Genomic DNA, 26,991 nt, shown 5'->3' with positions numbered 1-26,991 from the left:
GACACTGGGGGACAATGGAGGGGGCATGAGGGGACACAGGCAGGGGACACCGAGGGGGGGATACGGGGGGAATGGGGGCGGACACGAGGGGGACACCGAGGTGGAATCATGTGGGACACGTGGGGGACACCAAGGGAGACACTGGGGGGAAAATGATTGAGGGACGCAGAGGGGCACGAGGAGCAGTCATGGGGAATATGTGGGGGGACAGCGAGGGGGAATCATGAGGGGACATGGGGGCACACAGGGGGGGAGCGTGGAGGGGACATGATGGGGAGTCATCGGGGGAGAAGGAGGAATACACGGGGGAGGACAAGGGGGGAACATGGAGGGGAGCTATGCAGGGGACAAGGGGTGTCACGGGGAGACACCCACAGGGTGAGACCCCCAGGGACAATCACGGCGTGTCACCCGTGGGGGACACACAGAGAGGAGCCCCAGGGGAGACCCGGGGACGATTCAGGGAGAGACGAGCACAAATCACAGAGGGTGTCTTGGCCACGGGGAGATGGAGTCATGCAGGAGTCACGAGGAGTGTCACAGCGAGACACCCACGGGGGTGTCACAGGGGAGACTCACGTGGGGAGTCACAGGGAGAGAAAAACCCACAGGGAGAGAAACACCCACAGGGGGACATCCATGGGGACAGACTCAGAAGCAGAGACCCTGCTGGGAGAGACCCGTGGGAGGTTTCCATGGGGAGATCCACGAGGAGACCTGCAAAAACCCCTCTCCCACCCCACGGTCACCAATTTCCCGCACCACACACATGCATTTCCCATCCCTCGGACACAAAAGGAGGGGAGACAGCTGAAAGGCGAGCCCGGTGCCGGCCATGTCCCCGCAGGGAAGTGGCCGCTGGCCCGGAGTAACCAAAGTCATCTTTATTAATTGCGGCGGTTCGTTACAATAAAAAGGGAGCCACGTGTCACGGTCACTGCACGGCGCTGGCCGGGGCGGGGGCCGGGGGGCCCTTCCCAGGCACATCCCTAAATTGGGGGTGCAGGGGGAGTGGGGTGGGGTGGGGAAGGGCTTTGTGGGTGCTGCCGTCACGGAGGTGTTTAGCACCGACGGACCCCCAGGAGCGAGGGACCCCAGCCAGGCGTCCCCCGGCTGCCTCTGTCCCCACCGCCCTGCCTGAGGGCCTGGGCGAGGCTTGGCCCCAGATTTCGGGAGGTTTGGCCCCTGATTTCGGGAGCTACCTGGCACCCACTGGCCCTGCCCTGGGGGTGGCTGGTGATGCTGCGTGGGGCTGCTGGCGCGGCAGAGGGAGGGACAGAGGTGGGGTCCTCCCCCCTCTGCCACCTAAAGGGACACTGAGGGGGGACAGGATTGTGGGGGACGGGGTTAAGGACAGGGATGAGGCAGATGCAGCCTCCTGCCCCACCACGCTGCTCTGCCCTGGAGGGAGCTCTCCACCCTGATCCTGGCTCTGTGCACAGTGATGGGGGAGCTGGGAACAGCCACATCCCAGGGTGTCCCTTGGCCCTGAGAGGCATCAGGTAGGTGACAGCCCTATCCTGGGGTGTCCCACCCCACAGGGCTCTGGGAGCTCAGGAGGAAGGGGTGTCCCCCTGAGGGTGTCTGTAGCTCCACACTCAAGGGACAGCTGCTGGCCATGTCCACACCCCGGTGCCACCCACTGGTGCCAAGCCCAGCGTGGTCCTTGTCACTGCAGGTGGGCTCACTGAGGAGCATCTCCCACCTGCAGCAAGGCACGGCAGGGGGGACTATTGCCTGTCCCTGGCTAGTGCCACATTGCAGAGGTGCTCCTGGCCTCCAGGCTGGCGGGAGGGAAGGAGGGACAGATGAGGGACGAGCTGAGGGGGAGGAGGGCTGAGCGGGAAGGGGAGAAGCGCGTGTGGCGATGCTCCGTGCGAGGGAAGCGGGGCGGCTCGCCGTGACCGGGGGGCCTCTGCTGCTCTGGCCCGTCCCACCAGGCAGGACACAGCGCTGGTCACGTGTAGATTCTGGTTTATTCCTTGGGTTATATTTATATATGTATATAGGGGAGGGAGCCCTGGGTCCCCAGGGCACCTGAGCCGCGGGCTGGGGGGAGCAGCGAGGGGACCCCTTTGTCCCCAGGACGTCCCAAAGCCTCGTCCGGCAGGGCAGGGCTGGGGGGCTGTGGCCGGGGTCAGGGGCTGGGGGCCCGTCCCAGCACACACCAGGGGATTGCACTGAGTACAGAGAGGCGGGGGGGCCTGCCTGCAGCCCCCTCCCCTCCAGCCCGGCAGGGCCGGGCGCTGGAGGTCACCTCTCTTTGGGTTGGGATGCAGGGGCGGCTGTGCAGAAGGGCTTGGGGAGAGGGAAGGGGACAGAAAGCTGGGACACAGCCCCAGGAAGGGCAGAGGGAGGGAAGGAGGGAGAGCCCCGGACCCCAGGAGAGGCTGGCAGGGGCATGCGGGCAGTGGGGGGCAAGGGGACGGGGCAGAACCGGGCTTTGCGTTCGCCCGCCGTCGGATCCACGAAAGGGCTAAGATAGAAAAGAGAGAAGCTGTGAGTGGGGCCAAGAGGTGCCCCAGGGTGTCCCCGCGGCCCCCCATCACAGTGAGCTACGGCCGCGCCGTCCAGTCCGGGTAGAAAAGCGGAGGCTGCGGTCACAGCCGGGTCTGCGCCTCGGGGATGTAGATCTCGATGCTGTCCGCGCTCTCGGTGGCCGAGCTCTGGCGGAAGGACGCGGCTCGCTTGGCTGCCAGGAGCCGCTTGCGGGCCTCCTGCCGCTGCCGGTCCACCGAGTCCAGAGAGCGCTCCTTCACCGGGTGCACCTTGGAGCGCGGCGGCTTCTTTGGTATCGGGGGAGGCACCTTCTTCTCCTCCTGCACAGACAACAGGGGCGTCAGGCTGGGACCTCCCAGGAATTGGCATCCCAGAGCTCAAGCCATGCTGGGGGGCTCCACAGACCCTCCCACAGTTTGCAAGGCGGGGCTGCACATCCCTTTATCCATCCTGTGCCAGGACCCTGCCTGGCCCTTGGCAGTGGGAGAACAGCCCTTCTCTACTCTTTTTCCCAGCTCTGGTTTTCAAGGGTTTGCTAAAAGCAGCCACCAGTGGGAGCCCAGCAGTGGTTTGGGTTCAGATGTGCTTGGGGATGAGGAGGGAGGAAGAGGTGACAGGTACAAGTGGCAGTGACAGAGCTCTGCCCTCACCTTGGGCTCCATGATCTTCCACCCATTGGCCTTGAGCTGCTGGAGCTCCCCAAACTTCATGCTGACATCCTCAATGGAGAGCTGCAGGAGGTCCCAGAAGCCAGCCAGGTCTTGGAAGGTGGGCACAGGGAATGCGTTGGGATCCTGTGGGGACAGAGGGACAGAGTGCCACCCTCACCCATCAGTGGGATGTTGGCTCTGGGGCCATCCCAGCCCTCTCTGCTGGCTCTGTGTCCAGCTCTCCTCCATGGTGGTCCATGGCTGAGAGTATGAGACACCCCCTCCCCAGCACAGCTGACCCCTGGCACGCTGCCCTGCCCACACTCACCATGTTCTGCTGGCAGAGGCGGTAGAACTGCTGCACCTTCTGAGACATGAGGAGCTGGGCACTGCCCACCGCACTCCGGATCTTCTCCAGGACTGGGGGGGAGAGCAGACAGTCACAGGCAGCTCAGAGCCCTCCAACACACCGTGTCTCTCCTCTCCTTCATAGCCCCAGAGGGTTTCCCAGTGTTTCTTGCCCTCACCCAACCCCTTTAGCCTTGGCAGGGAAGATGCTCCAAGGTGGGAGCACTGCAAGACAATGACTGCGCCCACCCAGCTCTGCAGGATCAACCTTGGCAGGGAAGATGCTCCAAGGTCGGAGCACTGCAGGACAGGACTGTGCCCACCCATCTCTGCAGGATCCCCTTTGCTGTGACACCCCACCCGACTCACTCTCCTCGGGCAGGTCATAGTCCTCCGCCTCCCTCTCCATCTGCTGGCACCATCCCTCCATCTTCTCCACCTCAGCCTGCAGCAGTTTGATGAACCACTCCCCGTCGCGGTGGCACGGGGAGGCGCGGCCGGAGTCGGGGAGGCTGCGGGAGCCCCGCTCGATCCAGGCATCCCTCCGGGGCACCTCCACCGTGTCGTACTGCAGCTGGTAATCCTCGCGGTACGCCCACTGCCCCTGCGTGTGCACCGTCTTGTACACGGCGTACTGCCGGCCCGACTCGGGCTCCGAGGAGTGCCGCTGGAAGGGCCGCCCGAACTGCAGCGCTTTGTCCTCGGTGGCCACGGCCAGCCCGGTGAAGCCCTCGAGCTCCAGGTCCGCCTGCACGCCCGCTGTGACGCTGTTGGAGCGCTTGAAGCGCGCTCGCCTGCGGAGACAGGGAGAGTGTGGGGACCTTGCAGCCAGCAGGGATTGTCCCGTCCCCCTGAGACATAAACTTTAAGGAATTTAGAGGTTTTAGAGGAGCTAAGATTTTATTGGAGTTGATTAAAATAAATGGGTAAGCCCTGGTGAAGTTAGGAGTTTGTAGTCACTGTGACGCTGTTGGAGCGCTTGAAGCAGAGACAGGGAGAGTGTGGGGACCTTCACTGCCAGTCCCTCACTGTCCCATCCCCTTGAGACATAAACTTTAAGGATTTTAGAGGTTTTAGAGGAGCTAAGATTTTATTGGAGTTGATTAAAATAAATGGGTAAGCCCTGATGAAGTTAAGAGTTGGTAGTTAACTGATAATTGATTGCTTGTCAGCACAATGTTTGGTTAGCTGGGTTTATGATGAAGAATATAGAAATTAATAAATAGCTTTTAGGAACATAAGACAATTGTGGCCTCCTCTGTTCTGAAACCAATTGAAGATGGGAAATGTGAGTCCTACCAAGGGTTCATTTGTCATATTTGCATTCAAAAGGTAGAAAGGTCAGAATGAGGAAGACTTCATTTACTTCCTCATTTTGGGACCCCTCCCTATGAAAAGGACCAGCGACTCATTTCAAGGAACAAACTATGCATGGTTAAAAGCTTTTGAACTAATTACCATACAAAGCAGGGAAGGGGATATACCAAAGTTATGAATATGTATTTGTATTTTGGGTATTCAATACTTGCATAGATAAAAGGACTCTGCAATCACGTGTAAATTGTGGTGTGTATTTGGGAGCTATCCCACAATAAACACACACTTTCTAACTCTAAAGTGTTAGAGAGCTTTTGTCCATCACAGTAGGATATCGGTACTAGATCAACATCCATATTTTTTAAATAAATCCCCCCTGTCAGGTATGACAGTGGCAGGGGCAGGGTGAGGGACACCCACGGGTAGGATGGGGCTGGGAATGCCGAGGTGGATCCCAGAGCATTCAAGGCCACAGGCACAACCCTGAGCAGCTGCGATCTGCCAGTCCCTCATCTCCTCTGCTCTCAGCCTGTTTCCATGGCTACCAGTGCTGGACCAGGGATGGAGAGGAGCACCAGGCTGCATGGGCACCATGCCAGAGCTCCCCTCCCACAGGCCATGCAGGTTCTGACACACCTGGCCTTCCCATCCCAGCCAAAATGTCATGGTTAGCTACAGAAATGCCCAAAGGTTCATCTGCACCTGGCGTGGGCTCAAAGCTAGGGGCTGAGCCCAGCAGAGGAGACAGGAATAGGGCAGGAGTAGGGCAGAACCTTCTCTGGGCAGCAGAGAGGACAAAGGAAAGGCCAAATCCTACTCCAGGTGGGGGCAGCTAGCCTGGGATGGGGATGGTGCTGAGCTCTGTATTTTCAACCAGAGAGGAGAGGGAAAAGATGTGTGGGGTAGCAGTGGTGTGCAGGAAGCCCTCAGGAACCCAATGCCCCAGTGCAGCCATGTGGTACCTTTTGTCCTCCTCCACCTGCACCCCGATGGAGTGGAACTCCCTCTGGCTCCGGCTCTCCGTATCCGAGTCAGAGACGGCCTCAACCTGCCGAGGGGCAGAGAGAGAGCGTTGGAGGGAACCCCCAAAACACAGCGTGGCAGCTCAGCACAGCCCACACCACTGGGGCAGCCCGCAGGGAGGAGCAGAGCCCACCTGCACGCCGATGGACGGACGCCACTTCCTCTGGCGAGCCAAACTCCGCAGCTCCTCCCGGCCTGGGATGGCCTTGATGATGAGGGTGGAGGGCTTGGGAGCGGCACGGGGCTGGACTGGGGGCAGGTCCAGGGCCACGGCCGTCACCTTGGAGCTCTCCAGGCTCTCGGCAGAGTTGCAGCGGGCCGCGGCATCTTTGGACCAGGCGGGGCTGCGGGCGACCTCGCTGGGCAGGTAACTCTCGTGGGTGGACTCGGTGCTGCTCTGCGCCGTGACGGAGATGAGAGGTTTGGCTTTGGTTCCTGGAGGGATGGGAGGTGGAGCTTTTCTGTAACTGAAGGCTGTTGTGGATGAAGGCAGGATGAAAAGGCACGTGAAAACACAGACATTTGTTCATTTCCCGCCACGAACAGGGGCCCCAGGGAATTCTGCCCATCTCCTCCCACACCACGGGGATCATGGCCCCACAGGGTTTGCCCCTAAGTTGGGTTAGATATGGGCCAGAGTTCAGGGGGGCTGTTGGACCAGTTTTTGGGATTGGAAAGCACCCCAGACCCACCCTGGCCACATTGCTGCAGCACCCAGCAAGGGGCATAGATGGGGACAGAAGGAGGGGATGGCAAATGGCTGCTGGGGACACAGAGCACCCCCCTGCCTGGGACTGGGTGACAAACAGGATGCTCACACCCTGTCCTGGGCACTACAGGAGTGAAGGGCCAGGAGGAGAGCAGCAGCAGCCCTTGGCAGATGCCCAGGTGAGCAGGCAGGGAGGTGTGGGGTTCCCTCACATGGCCAAACCCTCACCACCCCATAGGACTCACAAGTGCTGGGCTTCAGGATGCTGCTGGTGATGGGCGGCCCAGGAGGGGCCGACATGGAGAAGAGTGAGAGACAGTCGTCGTCCTGGGAGCAGCCTGCCTGGATGGCCCGCAGGTAGCTGTGGCTCCGCATGCGGAAGCAGCCGGGCAGGTCCAGCGCCTCCACGGCCTGCGACTCCACCTCACCAAACACCGACTCGCACACGGCCTCAAACTGGTGGTTGAGCTCGTCGTTGATCTGGGGAGAGCGGTGGGTGAGGCTGAGGCAGGGCAGGGGATGCCCAGAGTGATGCCCACCACATCCCTGCCCCGTGGAACCCGAGCCACAGAACGTACCTGGCCGGTGGTGAAGGAGCGCCCGTAGCTCTGTCCCCGCGGGAGCATTCGCGGTGGCGTGCAGCAGCTGGGACAGTTACAGATATATGAATCAGAATAGTGCCTACTTGCAAACCTAATGAGAGACAGTGGGAATAGAAGGGATCGCACCAAAAGCAACACATTCCAGCAGAGCATTGGGAAACGCAGCCGCAGCGATCCTCCCGCTGGCCACTGCTGCTGTCCCCACTCCTAACTGCCCCCAAAACTGTCACCTAGTGGGACTGGAGCACATCTCACTCGTCCCCCTTTGAACATGCCTCTTCTCCCCACAATCTACATGTGGCTGCAGCAGCAGGTCCCCCCCAAAAGCCCAGCATAGCCATGTCCCCCCCAGTGCCCTGACACTGAGCAGGGACAGGGCTGAGTGCTGCTGTGCTGGGGAGCGCAGCTGTGAGCAGGGATGGTGCTGTGAGCAGGGAGAGTGCTGTGAGAGGGGACAATGCCGTGAGCAGGGAGAGTGCTGTGAGAGGGGACAATGCCGTGAGCAGGGACATGCCACTCGTCCTCCCAGCGAGCCCTGGCCCATGGCCCCGCTGCTGCCTGCAGAGCTGGGACGGGGCTGGGAGGCAGCAGCCCTTACTTGGTCCTGGCCTGGTCGGCGCTGGAGGAGCGGCGGTAGCTGTCTCGCCGCGTGGCTGCCCTGGGCAGCACTTTGGAGCTGATGTCCGAGTCGGCGCTGTCCTCGTCGCCCATGGCCTTGATGTAGCTGCCGCTGCGCATCCGCCGGCACGGGATCTCCCCGTCCTTGCCCGCCGGGTACCCGCTCCACTCGTCCTGCGGCACCTGGAGCAGGAGGCAAATGTGGGAGGATGTGGTGGCCGGGGTCCCACAGGTGGGATGAAGAGCCAGGCCAAATCCAGCCCAAATCCAGCCCAAATCCAGCCCAAATCCAGCAGGTGTGCCTGGTTCCCCTGTCCTCCCCATGCACCCCAGAAGGGACAGACGCTGGGGGCTCTGACCCTTTTGGAAAGCCCCAGAAGGGACAGACCCCAGGGGCTCTGACCCTTTTGGAAAGCCCCAAAATCCAGGAGAGCTGATCCCTGCTAACAGGCACAGCTCCCCATTCCCACAGCGCGGGGCGGCGCAGCAGCTCCCACCTCACGGCCCCTCTGGCAGGAGCGTCTGGGCCAAATCCCACCCATGCCAGCGCAGCACCCGGCTGACGTATCGGGCACCAGGGCCACCACGTGCTGCTGACGCCAGCACCACGGGGTCCTTATAGGGCAGTGGCAGGGGGACAGTGTCCCCTGGGGCCCCCAGCCAGGGTGATGGGGCCAGCACCCTGCCCCAATGCCCCTGCTGCTAGTGGGACAGGCCCCAGCCACCCCCACCACCGGCCAGCACAGCATTGCTGCTCCCTGTCTCCTTCCCCCAGGAAAGGGAGAGAAGAGTTAATTAGCTTTTAATTGGAAGGGGGGTGACCTAGAAGGGAGTCCAGTGATGAGGCAGGCAGTGGCACTCAGCCAGACACACTGGCAGGATAAAAGCAGTGAGAAGGGAGCAGACACAGGACTGCTGGTGGCCCTGAGCTGACAGAGCTGTCTGACCCCAAATGCAGCACAGGGCAGGAGGCAGCAGATGGACTTCAAGGGGACATCGGGGCCATGGGAATGGGGCACAGGTGCTGGGGACCCAGAGCAGAGCTGGAGCATCCCCACAGCACCCCAGGCTGCTGGATGGAGGGTCCCAGCTCAGGCTGGCCTCACAGTCACCCCAATCCCCTCATCCTGCCAGCCCCTCACCTGCAGGTACTGGTACGCTCTGTCTTTGGCCTTTGCTTCCTGAAGCATCAAGGTCTTCTCGGTGCCGCCGGCGCTGGGATAGGCTTCACGGGCCTGGCTGACGGTCATGGTGTGCCAGGCACTCCTCTTGAGCGTCTGGCCGTCCAGAGACATGGACATGCCGGCACAGGCCAGGCATTTTCCTTCCCCGCCGCCCTTTAGACTCTTCAAGGTCAAGTCTCTGAAGGCACTTTCGGGAGCGTCCACGCAGTACTGGGTGCCCTGGTCGGCGGCGTGCCGGCCGGACACCATGTAGCTGCTGTCGCTGTCCAGGTTGTCGTCGGAGCTCCACCAGCCCAACATCTTGGACCGGTGCCGGGAGTCCACCTTACGGTCCTTGCTCTTGCTGCGCTTGCCGTGGCGGGACTGGTGGTGGTGGTGGTGATGGTGGTGGTGGTGGTGGTGGTGGTAGCCGTCCCCGCGGCCGTCCATCTTGGCGCCGTTGTAGTCCCGCTTGGCCGGCGCCTCCAGGGAGTGGGACTTGGCGAAGAGCTTCTGGACGGAGTGGACGAGGTGGCGGATGCGGCTGGGGCTCTCGCTGCGGGGCTCGGCGCCGCCGGCCCGGGGGTACTGCAGCGTGTGGAAGCCGTCGTGGTGCAGCGGCAGCTGCTTCTCGAACTGGTCCAGCAGCGTGGGGGGCAGGCGGTTGATCTTGCTGGCAGGGTGGGCGGTCGCCATGCATTCGTCGCAGGAGTCGTAGTGCTGCTGCTGCTGCTGCTGCTGCGCGTGATGCATCCTCGGGAAGGTGCTGCTGGCGCTGGCGGAGGGCGGCTCGCTCAGGGGCCCGCCCGGGCACTCACTGCCCGCGCCGGGGCAGTAGGGATGCTCCAGGGAACACGGCTCGCTGGGGCTGGGCAGGTAGGGCGGCCGGCCCTCGGGGATGCAGTCGGCGGGATGCTCGCAGTTGTCAGGGATGCAGCGGCAGCGGTGGCCGGAGGAGGGCTGTGTCTGGCTACGCTCCCCATGGTAGCCCTTCATCATTTCAGCACCCACCCCATAGCCTCGGCATCTTGCCGGGATGCCCCTGCGGGCTCATCTGCAGGGACAGGAACAAGAACAGTGTCAAGATCCCCTCTGCTCACCCACAACCAGCAGAACATTGGGGGCTATCTTACAGGAACCAGCTGAGAAGGTTGGGAAGCTTCTGTGAAATGCCAGAATCCTGGCTTTCCATGTGGTGACAGGAGCACAGTGCCCACACCAGGTACCTGGGGTTACCCCCAGCCCGGGTGCTTGGAGGGGGCAATGGCAAGGAGAAGGTGCTGCCAGCAGCCATGCAGGCAGCAGGGCCTGCAGACGGCGAGGGAGGACATGCTGCCATCAGCAGATCCTTGTTTTCTTCTGCAACACCAAATATTATGAAGTGTTTCTCCATTAGAAAGCGGCTCTGGCTGAGTTTTTCAGCCGTTGCGTTTCACAGCGCCGCTAATGAGCTGCCGCGGGGTGCAGGGGGGGCCCAGCTCTGATGTCTCCATCCAGCCCCACATGGAGACCCACGATCCAGGGTTCTCCTACCCCACAAGCCCTCTGGATGGGGAGCCAGGAGCAGAGGTGGCTGTGCTGCGTGAGGGCAGCCCCAGGGGAAAGCAGGAGGATGGACAGCGGCGTTGAGCCAGGCTGAGCCTGTGCCCGCCAAGGCTGAGCTGCCTGCACCCATCGAGGTTTGTGTGCCTTGCAGCCCCTCAAAGGCTCTGTCTTTGGTTGGACTGTAAATGAGGAAATTACTTATTCTCCAGAGTATCTCTGCTAATTAACAGGCATCGTTAACGCTCTTGTTGTCATATTTGAGCAGGGTGCTGCAGGCAGCATGTCTCCCAGACTGGCTGCAGGGAAAGGTGACCGTGGGATGCTCCCTGTGGCACGTGGGGATTTGACCATGGAGACTGGAAACGGGGGACACTGGGAGAGCTGGTGGGACGGGGTTGTGCCCCCAAGCAGCCCTGGAGGAGAGAGCGAATTGGGGTCCCCAAGGGATGTAGGAGTGGGCAGTGATGGCGTTTTGGTCCTGAGCAGCAGACAGGGCCCTGGGAACACATCTACCCTAAGCCACCACCGCCTTCCTTCCCAGCTGTTTTGAGGCTGGATTGCTCCATCCTGCGCCGCTCCCCATCCTCAGATCCCACTCCTGCTCTAACAAGGCTCCCTAATTGCTGAGCGGAAGGTGCAGCTGGTGCAGATGAATCCTCTCCCCTCCCCAGACAGCTGCTGCGGGGAGCAGGAGCAGCAGCGTGGGATGGAGCTGCTTCCCTGGCCTGGGATCGAGCAGCAGCACGGAAGGACAGACAGACAAACAGGCTCCCAGCCCAGCTCTGCCTCCGCGGGCTGAGCTATCATCTCCTGCTCGGGGAGGGAAGCTCCCAGCTGATCCAAATATTGCTGCCGCGGCTGCGAGAAGGAGTCAAAATATCTGCGGAGCCTGTCAGCACGAGCCCGCCGGGCTTTTGTGTTCGGCAGGTGCAGGAATTCAACAGAGCCGGAACCGCGGGCGAGGCGAGGCAGCGCCGCCGCTCCCCCGCACCTGCGGAGCGCCGGCAGCGGGTGGGGACACGCCGGGCTGGAGCATCCGCGTCCCAGCTCAGCAAGGCGACACCGGCGTCTGTGCCCTGCCCAGGGACCTGCCGGGATCCCTGAGGGCAACCTCGGGATGGAGAAAGGGTTGGGAGAGACCTTGTGGGGCTCAGAATGGGTGGCACAGCGCCCAATGGCCTCATGCCATGATGAGAGACCCCACTGCTGTCCCCTGTGCCAGGAGGGCAGTGTGGGCAGGCTGGCAGTGCCACTGGGGCAGGCTCATGGGCACACGGCCGGGAGCTGGAGCTGTGTCCCTCCAAATGCACTGAGCACCTTTTGGGATGGAGGGATTTGTGCCGCCAAAGCGCAGATTTAAGTCAAGGGGGAAAAACCCAGCCCAGCTGAATTTTGTGCCATTTAACACCAGGGTAATTACCACCAGTGGGAACCTACCGCCCACACAATTATGTGCTAGGATAAACTGGAAGAGCATAATTACCATTACAAATAACTCACTCCTCGCCTTTATTGCTTCCAGCCTGGAGAAACTCCCACCAGTGGCTCCCCATCACCACCTCCCTCTGATGTCTCCCCATTTCGAGGGTCAGCACAGGGAAGAGAGGAGCTTGAGGGTCAGCACAGGGAGGAGAGGGGCTCCGAGTCCCTGGTGCTCCAGCCCATCCTGAAATTCATTCTCCTGCTTTATTTCCCATGGCAGCACTTGGCAGAGGCAGCTCCACTTCCCAGCAGCTGCCCCATGAGATCCCTGCTTTGGAGGCAGCTCCATGCTGATCCCCAGGGCTGCAGGGATTCAGGGCAGACCCACCAGGAGCCTGAGCTTCCCTGGGACCCCACAGCACCCAGGAACCTCCCATCCTTCCTCCAGCTCCAGGAACACCAGTGGGGATGTGAGAGGACAACAAAACCCCACCACAATGTCTGGGTCTGGCAAACCACCCTGACACAGGGCAAGACTGGGTTTTCAACAATTCCATGTCTAACCCCAAGAGCTGGGGTTGATGGCCTTGCATTCAGGGGGTCCTGGCCCCCTGTCCTTCCCCAGCAGCCCCACCATGGGCAGCCCATGCTGGTGTCCCAGTGACGGCTGCTGGTGGCACTCACCGCCCGGCGCTCAGGGGGATGCTGTCCTCATGGCCTCACCAGCAGCAGCTCCTCCACGCTGGGAATCCCTGGGCCAGCAGCTCTGGGGGAGGAACAGGATGGGGATGAAGCCAGAGCAAAGGTGTTCCCCCCCCAAAACCAGCCTGAGCCACCTCCCCGTGTATTTTTTATCAGCCCAGATTTCCATCCTCCCCTGAGGCCGCCCCACACCAGCGCAGCAACGGGGACAGCTCTGCACGGCCAAGGACACGTGTTTCACCCAGTTTAGCCCCAAAACCATCCCCAGTCCCATCCTGTTATGCAATCTCCTGCCAGCGGGTGCCAGAGCCGGCCCAGCGGCCACCTCGCCACCGACTTTCATTCGCTCCGGCTCCGGCCGCCCGCTCCACAAAGCCTCCTCCTGCCACCCCGCCTTCCCAGCGCCACCAAAGGGGCTTTATTTCCACCTTCCAGCCCGGGAGAAGTGCGAGTTAGGCCCGTTCTGCAAATTAATGCGAGGTTCTGCCAGCTTGGGTCCTGCTGGGGACCTTTACGGCTTGGGATGAAAGCGGGAGAGAACAAACACGCAGCTTGAGCGAGCTGGAGCCGGGAAAAAAAAATAAAATAAAGTGGTTTTCCCACTTAGGGGCTGAACAAATTTGATCTACGGTCGTCGGAAGAAAATAAATATGGAATACAGCCAGGTCGTTTCCACCGTGCTTTTAATCTATTTACTCTTTCCCTGCTCGTTGTAAGTGAGAAGGATTGTGGAAAGCAAACATTTTATTTTATTACTAATTGCTCTGTTATTTTATGAGTCTGAATTAGTAAAATTTACACTGTCTGGAGGAAAAAAAGAGGGGCTTAGTAAGAGATCACCTAATTTAGAAGACAAAGGGGAAAGGTGACGAAAGGGAAAGGGAATAGGAAAGGAAAGGGGAAAAAAGAGACGAAAAGGAAAGAGAAAAGGGGGAAGGGGAAAGAGGAGAAGGGAAAGAGGAGAAGGGAAAGAGGAGAACAGTGTGAGCAGGATGCAAAGATCACAGAAATACACTGGCTGCAATCAGGAAATCAAAACCAATTACTGTTAATAAAAGAAAGCAGAGCAGCTGCAGGCAGGCGCTGCCTGCAGAGGGCTGTGAGGGGCAGGATCCAACCGAGCACCGCTGGAAAAAAGGGATGAGGCAAGATTTGTTAAAAGTCATGAAAGATGAACACAAGCTGAGGATTTGCAAATATGAGTGGAGCAGGAAGTGTTTACTGAGGCCACTGGGAAGGCCACAAAAGCCACCACAGATGGCTGGGACCCCAGCAGGGCTGGGGGTATCTAGCACCCCGAAAACCTGGAAGATCCTGACATCCTGACATAACTGGGGGGCTCTGGCACCCCAAAGTCGGAGGCATCTCCCCTGGCTCAGCCCTGCCCTGACACATCCCTTCTCACCTAGAATGGGCACTTCCCAGCACCAACCCCAAATCCACGAAGCCCCAGGGCCCCAGCCCAGCGCAGCCACCCTGCTCCAGAGCCTGGAGGCTGAGGACAGGCCATTCGACGGGCTGGGCACGTTATTAAGCACATGATTAATTTTGGCACCAGCCCCAGCTGCCTGACAGCTCCTTCTCCAGGGCTGGGAGAGCGAGCGCGAGAGGTGCTGCCTCTGCTGATGCAGCGGTTGGTGGGATGAAAAATCCTGCAATGCAGCACTGCTTCTTAATGAGCCATTTGTCTTTGAGTCTTCTTCACTCATTACCATGCCGGGAGAAGGATGGGAGTTGCCCCACGTCCCCGTCTGAGCAATTACTCCTGGAGCAGAGCGAGGAAATACGGCCACGAGGTGCCCACAGCTGCCAGGGATCCCGCACGGCCGCCAGCGCGGGGACTCCCCGCCACAACGGCACTGACTGTGCCTGCTGCCACCTCGGGGGGACAGGAACCCCCTCCCTGCACTGCACACACGGCCCAGGACCACCCAGCCCGGCCCCAGACCTGATTCTCTGGGGGCAGGAGCTGCTGTGCTGGGTGTGCAAGGGAGCTGGAGCATCCTGGAGCCACCAAGGCAAGGAAAGGAGTTTGGCGTTCCATCCCTGCAAAGCCCAAAGCAGATCTTGGTGGAAGAGACACATCTTCAAAAGCCTTTTAGGATGGGGGACATCTGGACCTAGCAGCAAGGTGCCAGGAAGATGGTTGAGAAGTGAAGAGGTGGCACAGGGAATGGGCCATGGCAGCTGGTTGAGAAGGAAAGAGGTGGCACAAGGAATGGGAAGTTGGTACACAAGGAAAGAGGTGGCACAAGGAATGGGAAGTTGGTACACAAGGAAAGAGGTGGCACAAGGAATGGGAAGATGGTACAGAAGGAAAGAGGTGGCACAGGGAATGGGAAGGTGGTACAGAAGGAAAGAGGTGGCACAGGGAATGGGAAGCTGGATGAGAAGGAAAGAGGTGGCACAGGGAATGGGAAGCTGGTACAGAAGGAAAGAGGTGGCACAGGGAATGGGAAGTTGGCTGAGAAGAAAAGAGGTGGCACAGGGAATGAGCCATGGGAAGCTGGATGAGAAGGAAGAGGTGGCCCAGGGAATGGGCCATGGCAGCATGCACTGGAAGGGCTGGCAGGGCTGAGAAGCCAGCAGCCCCATGGCACAGGCACCTCCAACCCCCACAGCAGTTCTCATCCTGCCCACAGGAGCCAGGACATGGCACACAGGGCATCGACTGCCAGAGCTGGGACCCCACACCCAGAGCATCAGGAGCACAGCCAACAGAGCTGGGAGACCCCCATGGAGGGACCCCCAGGCCAGGCAGGGCTCCAGGGACCCCAGCCCCAACTGGCACAGGGATTGTGGGCACAGAGGCACACAGATGGGCACCCATCAGCGGTGATGCCCACGGACAGCTTCCCTCCCATGGACACACTGACATCTGCCCGCCCTGCCTGGGGCAGCCAGCAGCTCCTGTGGTGCCTCCAGGGCTTGCTGGGAAAGGGGGACAGGGAGGTGACACCAGGGAGAGGCCACAGCCTGCTGCTCACCTGCAGAGAAGGGAAGGGACAAGCAGGGACATCCCCTGTGCTGTGCTCACCCTGGGGCTCTGCCCACACTGCCATGGGCACTCCAGGCACCAACAGTGCCCCAGGTGGGCTCCAGCATCTCCCAGGGGTTAAATCTGCCTGTGCCAGAGGCACTGGGGGCCATGGCAGCTCCCTCAGGCCCAGTAACTGTGCCAGGGAGCCCAGCTGGCAGCGGTGCTGGATGAACCCCATTTCCCCATCACCCCCATTTTCCCTCCTGGTGTTGGATGAACCCCATTTCCCCATCACCCCCATTTTCCCTCCCACCCACACGGAGCCACCAGTCAGGCCCCAAGGTTTTAAGAGCCACTTACTCCCCAGCTACGCTGTGTAATGACTTAAGCCAGGGATCACTCCAGAGCCTCTTTGGTGAGCTGGGGGCAGCACAGCCTGAGCACTGAGCGTGGCAGCAGTGCCAGCTCTGACCATCTCCTGCCCATTTCCTCCAAGCCCCTGGGCAGGCTGCCCCTTCCATGCCCAGCTCCAGTGCCACTGAGCCCCCAGCAGGCTGGCACTGCCATCCCTGCTCTGCTCTCACCTGTCACCAGCCTTGCTCCTCATCCCGCTTTCCCCAGCTCAAGGAACACTCTGCTCCACCCCAAATGACACCAATCCCAAATAACACCAATCCCAGCTGGTTCCCCTCAGGGCACCACATCCCTCCCAAGGGCCCGGAGTTTCCAGGAACGGGGAGGAAGCAGAGCCCTGGTCCCTGTGCCAGCAGGGATGCTCGGGGCCATCACGTCCCATTCCCAGGCTGCATCCCCTGGGGCCAGGGCTGGGATGAGCAGAGCCAGCCCGAGGCTTGGCACAGCCCAGCTTGCCAGCAGAGGACCCAAACTGCCGCTTTAATGGATGGGCTTAATTTGCAAAGCTGATGAAAACCTAAATATTTAAATACATAATTCTGCACAATGCTCTTAGCGCGGGTACAGAGCACGGGGAGGGGGGCACGGCTGGTGAGTGAGGACACAGCAGGCGTGGGGGATGCTCTGGTGGGACCACCTGGATCACCTGGGCCAAGAACACCTCCATCACCATTTGGGGACCATGCACAGCCTTGTCCCCAAAGCCAGCAGCACCCACAGAATGGGTGCCATGGGGAGCTCTGCTGTTGGCACTGGAGACCTGCTCCACCATCCAGAAGCATCCCAGAGAGAAATGTGGGGAAAAGGGAGCGTGGTCCAAGCCAGGGAGCTGTGAAGGGCAGTGGGATGAGCCCCCATGCAGATTACACCACCGATATTCCTGCTACAACAGCTTAGAGATAAAAGAGATTTGCAGGATTTACCAGCAATACAAATTGAATATTTAATTTTAGCTGCAGGGGAGGAGCGGGGGCTCATCCCAGGGGTGCACGGAGGTGTGCAGGTGGTGGGGTGGGCCTGGAGAGACGTTTCCAGCTCCTGGGGGGAAAACTGGTGTCAGAGCCATCCCCATGAGCCAGAGGGGCTGGGCATTGTCATGGCAGTGGGGCTGGGCACCTCTGCCCAACCTGCCCCTAATGCCACCAGCCAACGGCACAGCAGAGCCTCTGCCAGCACGTGGAGCTCCTGCAGGATCATCCTTGGATGAACCACGTGTGTGGGTCCAGCACCAGCTCTGGGGGTGCTCAGGAGGGGTCTTAACCCCACACGCTCCCCTGGGCCAATGCATGGATGCTCTGCTGTGCTCCTGACCAGGATGTACCCAAGGAGGCTGTGCCTGGCTGAGGATGCCCCTGGATGGGGCATTTGCCACCCAGGGCATGGATTTTGCAGGGAATGGGGCTGGAGGCAGAGAGAGGAGACACATCTGAGTATCCTGTGGGATGGGGTGGAGAAACGTCCAAGGAAACCCAGCCACCCTCTACCAAACCAGAGCAGGAGCAGCAACAGCTGTGAGAATGGGGCTGCTGCCTGTCCCCAAGGCCAGCACAGGGTCACCAGGGCGCCACCGAGGCAGGTGCCCATCCTGGCTCACCCCTCCATGGCCTGTGTGCTGTGCTGGCACAGGTGCCAGCGCAGGGAGGGCTGGGGGAGGACGGCAGAAGATGAATGAGGGAGTCGGGAGGCTAATGGCATTGTCTGGAAAGTAGGTCGTGTGCTGAGCAAAAAGATATTTATATCAAAGCTCGTTCCCCCGCAGAAGCTCCCGAGCTGGGTACAGGCAGCACCACGAGCCCATGGCCGTGCTCTGCACCCCCGTGACACCCGTGTGGCACCTCATGGCACTCCACACCCCCTCCATGCCCAGCTCCATGCCCAGCTCTGCCACCCTGGGTTCCCCCCTGCCCTGCTCAGGGCTGGCAGTGCTGGAGGTGAGGTCATCCCGATGGAATGGGAGCCACAGCATCTTTGCCTTTTTCTGACCTGGCTGCAGGCGCTGGGCACTGAGCGGCACCGAGTTATTTTTGTTTTAATGCAACCTTTGCCAAGGTGTGATGCTGCCCTGGATGCTCCTCAGACGGGCACAGGATGGCCATGGAGGGTCCTGCCCAGCCTCAGCTGTGCCACCCTGGCCTCTGCCAACACTCAGCTCTGCCCATGCTCCTCACACCCTGCATCACCCCTGACCTGAGCTTGGGCCAGGTCTCAGCCTTGTTGCAAAGCTCAGCCACCTCCTTTCCTGCTGTGCCCCAGGATCCCTCCCTCACACCTCCATCCTTCCCAGAAAAGCCAAGAAATCACCCCAGAGATGAAATCAAGTGGTTTTGCCCCCTCTGGCCTTGCTGCCCCAGCTGTGGACACAGCCCAGCAGCAGCACGGGGTTATCCAGCCCTGCTCTCCATCCCCATCCCACACCTGGCAGCCAGCACGGGAGCAGGTTCATTTCCCATAATAGCTGTGTCGGCTGAATTTACAGCCTGGCTCCAAGTTATTAATAATAATGGCCTCACTCTTAAGTAGGGCTTTTCATCTGCCTCAGAGCCCTTTCCAGAGGACGTCTGCAGCATTATCACCATTTTATTCTCGTTTCAGTGGGCACAAGTGAGTGAGATGGAGAAGGGGCAGCTGATCTGTGGTGTGCAGTGCACGGTCCCGTGGGGAGCCCAGCAATAAAACCCCCAGGGATGCAGGAATGCCGAGGATGCAGCCACATCCCCGAGGCTCCTGCCAGCGGTGATTTACACCAGCAGCCAGCCCGGGCCCTGCCGCACGGATAAATCCACTTCAGGCAGCAATAAACCAGCGTCACCACATCGGTAATCCGCAGCGCTGCCACCGCCGTGAGGAATCCAGGGGCAACGCACATGTGCCGATAAATCCCGGGTTTGTCTCGGCGGGGAGGTCCCTGCGCTGGAATCCCCGCTGGAGCCGCGGCCGGAGGGGTGGGAGCAGCCAGGGAGATGCACCCAGGATGGATCCAGCACAGGGGGACTCGCAGCGGCCACGTGGGAGCGGGGACATCCCCGGAACGCCCCCCCCGTGTCCCCCCAGTGATGCCCACCCACCCCGGGTGTCTCCCTGCCGTGCTCCGCTCGATGGGCAGATTTATTCCCCTGTAAGAGAGCTTTGATCTGAAGTTATTTTTTGTTTACTAGCAACAAGGTATTGTAAATACATCTTTGCCGATAATTATAGAGTCTGGGCGCACACCTTAATCTCCATAAAATATCAGATGCTACAATTTGCCTGATTTAATGAGATTGGAGGCTGATAAGCCGCTGAGCTAAGCTGTAAACTTGGGGGGGAGGAGGGAAATGATTGCAAATGTGCTAAACCGCCTTCGTCCTCCTCCTCCTCCTCCTGCTGCTGCCACGTGCCCAGCCCGGGAGCGTGTGCCCAGCCCCGGAGCCCCCTGCCCAGCTCCAGGGGTGTGCCCGGGCTGTGCTGCAGCAGCTTCACGCAGGGATGGGCATTTAGGGCAAACGGAGCTTTTTATACAATTTACCTCATTAAAACTCCAGGAGCTGAGCACGGCGCCGGGCTGTGGCCGCGGGCTGTGCCTTGGCACACTCTGCTCCCTGTGCCCTGCCAGGGGGCAGCCAGCACAGCCCCGGTGCCAGGCTGGGTCCATGTGCCAGCTGAGGTGTCAGGACAGGGTCCCCAAGGGGCACAAGGGCATGGCTGGGCTGCATGGACAGGTCAGGATGGATGTGTGTCCATGTGTCCATGTGGGTCCAGCTGTGTCCAGCTGTGTTCAGGCATGCCAAACCCTACCTGGCACCCCCAGCCATGCCAAGGGCAAGCTGGGCTGAGGGGTCCATGCCACCCAATGCCACCCTCCTGCAGGTGCACAGCCACGTCCTTGTCACATCCCTCACACACACGGGGGGTTTGTGCAGTGCCAGGTGCCCGGGGTGGGGATCCCCTCCTGCAGGGATGGGGGCCCTGCCTGGAAAGCAGGAGGCTCCTCCTGGTAACGAGCAGCCCCGTTTCCACAGCAACCTTAAAGGCCCACAGGTGCTGCCTCGCCATCGGCTCTGGCATTTCTGGGGGACACTCAGCCTGCTGCACCCCATCCCCTCAGCCCATCTCCCCCAGGAACCACCTGGGCTCACCCACAGCCCCCTCCCTGCATTGCAACCCCCAAAGGTGCAGACCCCCTGTAGCAAGAGAGATGGGACCCCCCAAATTAGCCCTGTGCCCACCCCAAATTAGCCCTGTGCCCACCCCAAAATACCCCTGGGCCCCCCCAAAACACCCCTGTGCCCACCCCGACATCCTGAGGAGCCAGTGCTGACCTACAAATGTCAGGCTGACAGGTTAATTACTCTCCCTCTTCCTCGGGCCGTTATCAGATGGAATCAGACGTCACCTGAGACTGTTAATTGGGCTAATTATTCCAGTTTCAGATTTTAAATAATTAGTTACTGTTGACTCCAGCCTGACTTCCGCAGTTTTCTATAAAAAGGTCAAATGGTTCCTGGAGCCCAAAACCCAGGAGATGGGGTGGAGGGGCTGCAGCAGAGGCCAAGCACACTGAGACCCCTGAGCTGGCTGGGGACACTGGGGACAGTGTGGTTCCCACCAGTGCCATGTGCTTTTACTGAAGCTGGCAGGAGAGGGACATCAATGGCAACAGAGGGAAATCAGGAGAGGGAGGGAGGTGTGGAAGCACAGAGTGAAGGGTGAGGGGTGGGAGGGAGCCCCTTCCTCCCTCCCTCCCACCTCCAGCATGGTGAGAGCTGCCCCAGGCTGAGCTCCTGCCCAGGCTGAGCCACAGAACCCCCCCAGCAGAGGTCAGGTCCCCTCATCTCTCCTGAAATCTCAGCCCAGAGGTTTCAGCAGCTGTGATTGTCCCTCTGGGTTTCCCTGTGGACGCTGGGCAGTGGGCACAGGAGCAGCACTCGCCCTTCAAAGGGTTTTGTGGCCTAAGCCAGCCCTGGTGCCCACGGGGTCCCTGCAGGGAGTTCCTGTCACCTGCCCAGGCATTGCAGAGGGACACGCTGGGCAGAGGGACAAGCAGAACCAGCTCATCCCCAGGCTCGTTCCCTCAGGAACACCACGCTTTCTCCCAGCCTCATCCCCGCTATTAATAGCCTTCACTAGCCTCCTCGGGAGCCATTTGCATATTTGATTGCAACTCCGGGGCGGGGCAGGGCCCTTCAATCAGCCGCTCCCGCAGTCTCATTTGCATGGCTTGACATTTTGTTCTGGGAGCAGTGACACCGGCACTGCGGTTGGGGACACGGTGCTGGGGGGCCGAGGTGAGCCCGATGTCACCAACCAACAGCGCTGCTCCGGCCACATCAGCCAACCTGTGCGAGCACCGAGCAGGGCCGGCAGCCCCTCGCTGGCTGTCCCAAAGCCGGCAGGGAGTGCTGGAGCCTTGGTGGCCGTGTCCCCACACGCCCTGCCCTGCCCTGTCCCGCTCTCCAGCCCGTCCCTGCCCGACCTGCCCGGCGGGACGAGCAGAGCGCCCGTGGAGGGGCGGCCGTGCCCAGCCCGGCGGGCAGGGTGTGGGCGCCGGGCCCAGCGCTGGGGTGAGGGCACAGAGCTCTGAGCGGTTCCCGTCCCACCAGCCCTGTCTGGAGCTGCGCACATCAAAGGGCAGGGGCGGGCGGGATGTCCCCAGGAAAGGGGGGGACCCCGAGCCTCGGTGTGCCCGTGGGTACCCCCGGGGGAGCGAGGGTCGGGATCGCTCCCGGTTCGTGCTGCGGGTCGGACTCGCAGCGAGGGGCCGGGATCAGCACCGCGGACAGCGCCCGGCTCCGGCACGGCCACCATGGCCAGCGCCACCAGCGCCACCAGCACGGCCACCACTGTCACCAGCACGGCCACCACTGTCACTATGGCCACCATGGCCAGAGCCACCAGCACGGCCACCACTGTCACCATGGCCACCACTGCCACCAGTGTGGCCACCACTGTCACTGTGGCCACCATGGCCAGCGCCACCAGCGCCACCAGCACGGCCACCACTGTCATCAGCACGGCCACCACTGTCACTGTGGCCACCATGGCCAGCGCCACCAGCATGGCCACCACTGTCACTATGGCCACCATGGCCAGCGCCACCAGCACGGCCACCACTGTCACTGCGGCCACACTGCCATGGCCATGGCACCACCACCACCACAGCCTCCACTATAAACTCCTATCATGATAAACTCCCACCACAAGCAGCACTGCCAGGGCCACTACAGACACCACTGTCACCACGGCCACCATGGCCACTACAGCCACCATTAGCTCCGCTGCCACCACAGCCACCACTGCCACCAGTGTCACCACAGTGCCCAACACGTGCCACTGGTGTCCCCGGCAGCAGCCCCTGTGGCAGCCCCAGGGCAGGGCTGTGCCAGACAGCGGCAGGAGGAGCTGGGCGGCTCCAGGGCAGACACAGCCCAGAGCTGTGTCCCAGGACGCCCTCGCTCCCCCCCCGGCTCTTGGCAGTGCTTGGCAGGAAAAAACAAGCCAGGGTGAGGCGTGGGATCAAGCCTCAGGATGACAGGGATGTGGAGAGGGCTCTGCTGATTCCCTCCCTCCTGCCTCAGTTTCCCCTCCGAGGAAGCACAGCAGAGATTCAGGTTTGTGTCACGGAGAGGCAGGGTGATGGGGGAATCCACGGAGAGGTACAGAGGGACCCAACTGCCACTGTGACTGTGCCAAGGAGCCGACTGAAGACAGGCAGGGCTCGAAGCACAGATGTCAGCACCGGCTGTGCTGCTCCCCGGCAGCGGGGCCGTCTGGCAGGCAGAGCTGGGGCTCCCCAGCTCCATCCCCGGACCGACACACAGACACACAGACACACAGACACGCACAGAGGGGACCCTGTCCCTCGCATACACAGAGGGGCGGCCCTGCCCTGCTCCCCACAGCCCCCACTCAGCAAATCCCCTCCCCCAGTGCTCATGGTTCCCAACCCCCAGCCCCATCACACACCCCCTGCAGCACAGACAGCCCCCAGCCCCAGCACACACAGCCCCCAGCCCAGCTCTGCAGGGAACAGGAGCAGAGACCTCGGGGCTGGGATCTCCCCATCCCGGTCGGGCGAGCTTCAAGGCTCTGCCGAGGCTCGTCTGAGCGAGGGCTGGCCGGGAGCCACAGGCTGCACACCGAGGAGAGAACGTGGCTGCCAGGGAGGAGGATCTGGCCACGAAAGGGTTAGGGCTGTGGGCTGCCCGGGCCGGGGGATCTCGCTGAACTGAGCACAAAGCAGGGCTCTCCCAGGACTGGGGCTGTGCCAGGCACGGAGCCCCCTGCACGCAGCCAGGCCCTCTCCCCTCCCACCAGCACCGCACTCACCCTCCGCCGCTGCTAAGCCATGAAGTTGCCGGCCTGGGCTGGGCAGGAGCCGGACGATGGATTCCCTGCGATCCTGCAAATTCCCCGCGGGCCGCCCATGCCGCGGCCAGGCCGCGCAGCGAGGCCGGAGGCGTCCCCGGGGTCACGGCCACCCCCGGCAGCGGCGGCGGCGGCGGCGGGCACGCTCCGGGTGCCGACACCGGCACCGGCACCTCGCAGCCGGAGAGAGGCGGTGGCGGAGCCGTCGCCCCCGCGCGCTGGGGACACACCCACGCGCGCTCCCCGGCGCGCTCGGCCACCCCCGCGCACCGACAGCACCCCTGGCAAGGGGCTGCCCACGCCCGCAGCGCCGCGCGCCCACGCACGGCCCCGCACGGACAGACCGACACACAGCCCCGCACGGACAGACCGACACACGGCCAGACTGACACACAGCCCCGCACGGCCAGACCGACACACAGCCCCGCACAGACAGACGGACACACAGCTCCACACGGCCAGACTGACACACGGCCCTGCACAGACTAATGGACACACGGCCCCACTCGGACAGATGGACACACAGCCCCGCACAGACAGACGGACACACAGCCCCACAGGCCGGCGGATGGACAGACACCCGGCACAGCCAGATGGACACACGGCCTGATGGATGGACAGACACAGGGCCCTGCACACACAGATGGACACACAGACCCACACACTGATGGATGAATGGATGGATGGATGGATGGATGGATGGACGGACGGACAGGACCCCAGACACACAGATGGACACTCAGCAGCTCTGTATCACTGCACATGGCCACGTGCACCCGGCTGCTCCCACTCACAGCATCCCACGTGCCCCACCCCACACACTGCTGTGCACCCACAGGCACCCGAGTGCTGCCCTCGCTCCCCACACACCCCGGCTGCAGGGGAACCATGTGGCTCCCCCACCATGGGGCTGTCCCCAGTGTACCCCCACCCAGAGAGGGCCCAGGGGAGCCTGGGGCAGGTGGGTGTCATGACACAAAACATGAGAGCTGAGGCCATCCCTCAGCTCAGCTGCACGGATGGCACCGACCTGGGGTGCATCAATGGGGTCTCACCCCAGCCCCACGTCTGGGGACACCAACCACAGCAGGGACAGCCACTTCCAAGGCATTCAGTGTTTCCCCAGTACCAACCATTCACCATCCCCAAACAAGTGCCCCAGCACACACTGTGCCACCACAGCACCTGCATCCCTTTGGGAAGATGAGAGGTTCCCCAGGAATGGGAAATCAGCAGGTCCTGTTGTGACAGGACTCGATACCTTCAGCTTTTGTAGTCCTCTCACTCCAACACAGCACCCCTCATGCCCACACACAGGCTGTTCTCCCCCTTCCCTCTGCCCACCGAAAACTTCAGCTGATTCCCAGCCCAAACATCTCCTGATCCTCCTGCAGGAGAGGGCCAGGCAGGCAGCGAGGCCCCGTCACCACCCGCTGCCCAGAGCTGCCAATTTAGGGCCAAGCAGGCTCCTGGTGAAACACTGAGCTCTGGCAGCCACGCCACAAACATCTGCTCTTCCAACAGCACCGTGATTCACAGGCTATTAATTGGGGCATGGCAGCTCTGGGAATTGTTTGCATCCCCTGGCTTTGCTCAGAGCCACAACTCGCTGCTGACAGGATCTGGGTGCTGGAGGCAGAGCCAAACCTGGCACGGCACTGGCTGCAGAGGAGCCACACTGGGACCAGCCGTGGGGCACCGTGCCCAGCTCCCACACTGGAGTGATGCAGAATGAACCCCAGGAAAGCACAGCAGTGGTGCCCAGTGCTGGGCAGAGCCACAGTGCCCGCTGGATGCCTCTCTGATGGGGTTGGCAGGTGTTCCTCAAGTTGCTGTCACCAAACATGTGCGTGTGTCCAAGGGTGTCCCAGCTGCTGAGCCACCGCTCGCAGGGCTCCCAGACCCTGCTCAGGCAGCACCAAGCAAAGGCTGAGAGGAGCCTCCAACACCAGCCGAGAGGAATCTGAATTCAGAAGCTGATTAGAAACCATGTCATGGCTTCTTCTTCCTGCTCCAGCATTTTGGGGAGGAGTGAGCTGGGGGGCGACGTGGAAAATCTAATTAAGATTGAGGGCAGGTTGCAGAGGCACTGACACAGGCACTGCAGGAGCACAGCTGCCTGTGGGAGGGGGACAGGGGGTGCTGCAGCACCCCTGGCCCTGCAGAAATTAATTCTCCTCAACCCCATGGGCACTTGCTCCACTGCCACGTGCTGTGGCAGCTGACAGAGCTCAGCTTTTGGACCTGTGGTGGCCTGGCCCTCTCTGTCCCCTGCCAGTGACACTGTGTAGCCCTGGGAATGAGCTGCTGGGCAGGACAGGGCAGAATGGGCTCAATCCTGCCTGGTTTGGGGCAGGTGAGTGTGGGGTGCTGAGCTGCTGCCCTGTCCATAGATTTCCACGTGGCTCCCACCCCGTGCTGCTGCTCATAGAGGGACCAAGCATGACAGGACCATTGAGATGGCCAAGATCTGAATGCCACTTTATCAGAGCAAGCTCTACACCTGGTTCTTGGGGATGGCAAAGCTCAAAGGCCAGGCTGAAAGGGCAATACCCAGAGTCTGCAGCACCAAGCACCAAGCACTCTCCACATCCCCTTGCCCTGTGCCACCTGCATCACAGGGATGTCCTCCCGCTGGGAGGAGCTGCCACCCCACGGCCGGGGTGTCCCCCAGGGCACGTCCAGCCGCAGCCCCGGCCCCCGCCCGGCCCAGAGTCCCCCTCTGCTGGCACGTCTCGCCTGCTATTCTTAGCTCTCCAGCAGCGCTGCGCTCTCCCGGCAATGGCACCGTATATTACTATTATTGCTGGCTGCCAACGTCTTGAAGCAGGCAGCCAGGATCGTGATGGGGCTTCCACACCCCTGGTGACCTGTCATTCGGTCCCTGCTGGGCTCTGGTCTTCAACAGGCTATTTCAGGAAATCCAATGTGATGGCCAGAAGGAGCACAAGCCACACGTTCAGCCCCTGCGCTGGATCCAGGCTCCTCCTGTTTCTGCTCAGATCCAGATTTTAGCTTCGCCCGTGTTGGCAATAAGGGCCAAGAGTCACCTTTGGCTCCAGATCCAAATTTCTGGCTGGGTGGGATCCAGGGTTTCGGCTCAGCTTGCCGGAGAGATGCGAGCGTCTGCAAAACCTGGATCTGGAGCCCCAGCCCCCACCGCAGCAGCTCCACCTGGCCATGAGACCCCAGCACGGGCCCTGATCCTGCCCCTGAGCGTGGGCAGAGCTGGGGAGACCCACACCAGCTCAGCCACCAGCCACCCACGCAGGCTCTGCATCCCACAGCTCCTGGCACTGCTCTGCCTCTGAGCTGCTGATGGGGAGGCTGAAGGAGGGGCTCCCCAAACACCCCCAGCCTGGGCTTCCCAACACCCTTCACTCATCCCGTGCCTTGCCCAAGCTGCTGGGTGGGAGCCAGGCCCAGCAGGAGGATTGAAGGGACTGGGGGCTGCTCCTCCAAGCCCACGTGGCACAAGCCTTGGCACTCAGGAGGGAGATTTGGGCACCAAGCTCAGCACCACCTCAGCCAGGCTTGGAGGGGGACACCACGGTTTTGTCACCCTGTTCACCACAGCAGGGATGGCTGGAGCTGGTCCTGGTGCTCAGTGGGGTGACAACACCCAGGGCAGCCCCAAAGCTGGCTCACACCAACA

The 26,991-nt window shown here is 61.3% G+C and overlaps 1 protein-coding gene across 2 annotated transcripts; it reads right to left on the bottom strand.

Moving 5' to 3' along the window:
• Positions 1–811: 811 nt before the first annotated feature.
• On the bottom strand, positions 812–23,585 carry DLGAP3 (DLG associated protein 3). 2 transcript variants are annotated; one of them, XM_074555453.1, is made up of 12 exons: positions 23,298–23,585; positions 12,581–12,662; positions 8,909–9,983; positions 7,747–7,949; positions 7,125–7,239; positions 6,792–7,026; positions 5,971–6,311; positions 5,777–5,862; positions 3,867–4,291; positions 3,478–3,569; positions 3,150–3,293; positions 812–2,819 (listed from the first exon to the last, which is right to left on the bottom strand). In XM_074555453.1, the coding sequence occupies exons 3-12, from the start codon at positions 9,926–9,928 to the stop codon at positions 2,601–2,603; spliced, it is 2,880 nt and encodes a 959-aa protein (XP_074411554.1). In that variant the 5' UTR covers positions 9,929–9,983; positions 12,581–12,662; positions 23,298–23,585; the 3' UTR covers positions 812–2,600. The 2 variants fall into 2 exon arrangements, with proteins under 2 accessions (XP_074411554.1, XP_074411555.1); XM_074555454.1 differs by having other exon boundaries at positions 7,125–7,191.
• Positions 23,586–26,991: the final 3,406 nt, after the last annotated feature.

Source organism: Zonotrichia albicollis, chromosome 20, assembly GCF_047830755.1.
Source record: "Zonotrichia albicollis isolate bZonAlb1 chromosome 20, bZonAlb1.hap1, whole genome shotgun sequence".
Lineage (NCBI taxonomy): Eukaryota > Metazoa > Chordata > Aves > Passeriformes > Passerellidae > Zonotrichia > Zonotrichia albicollis.
Note: the sequence above shows the minus strand (reverse complement) of the source record. Positions and strands in the feature narration are given on the sequence as shown.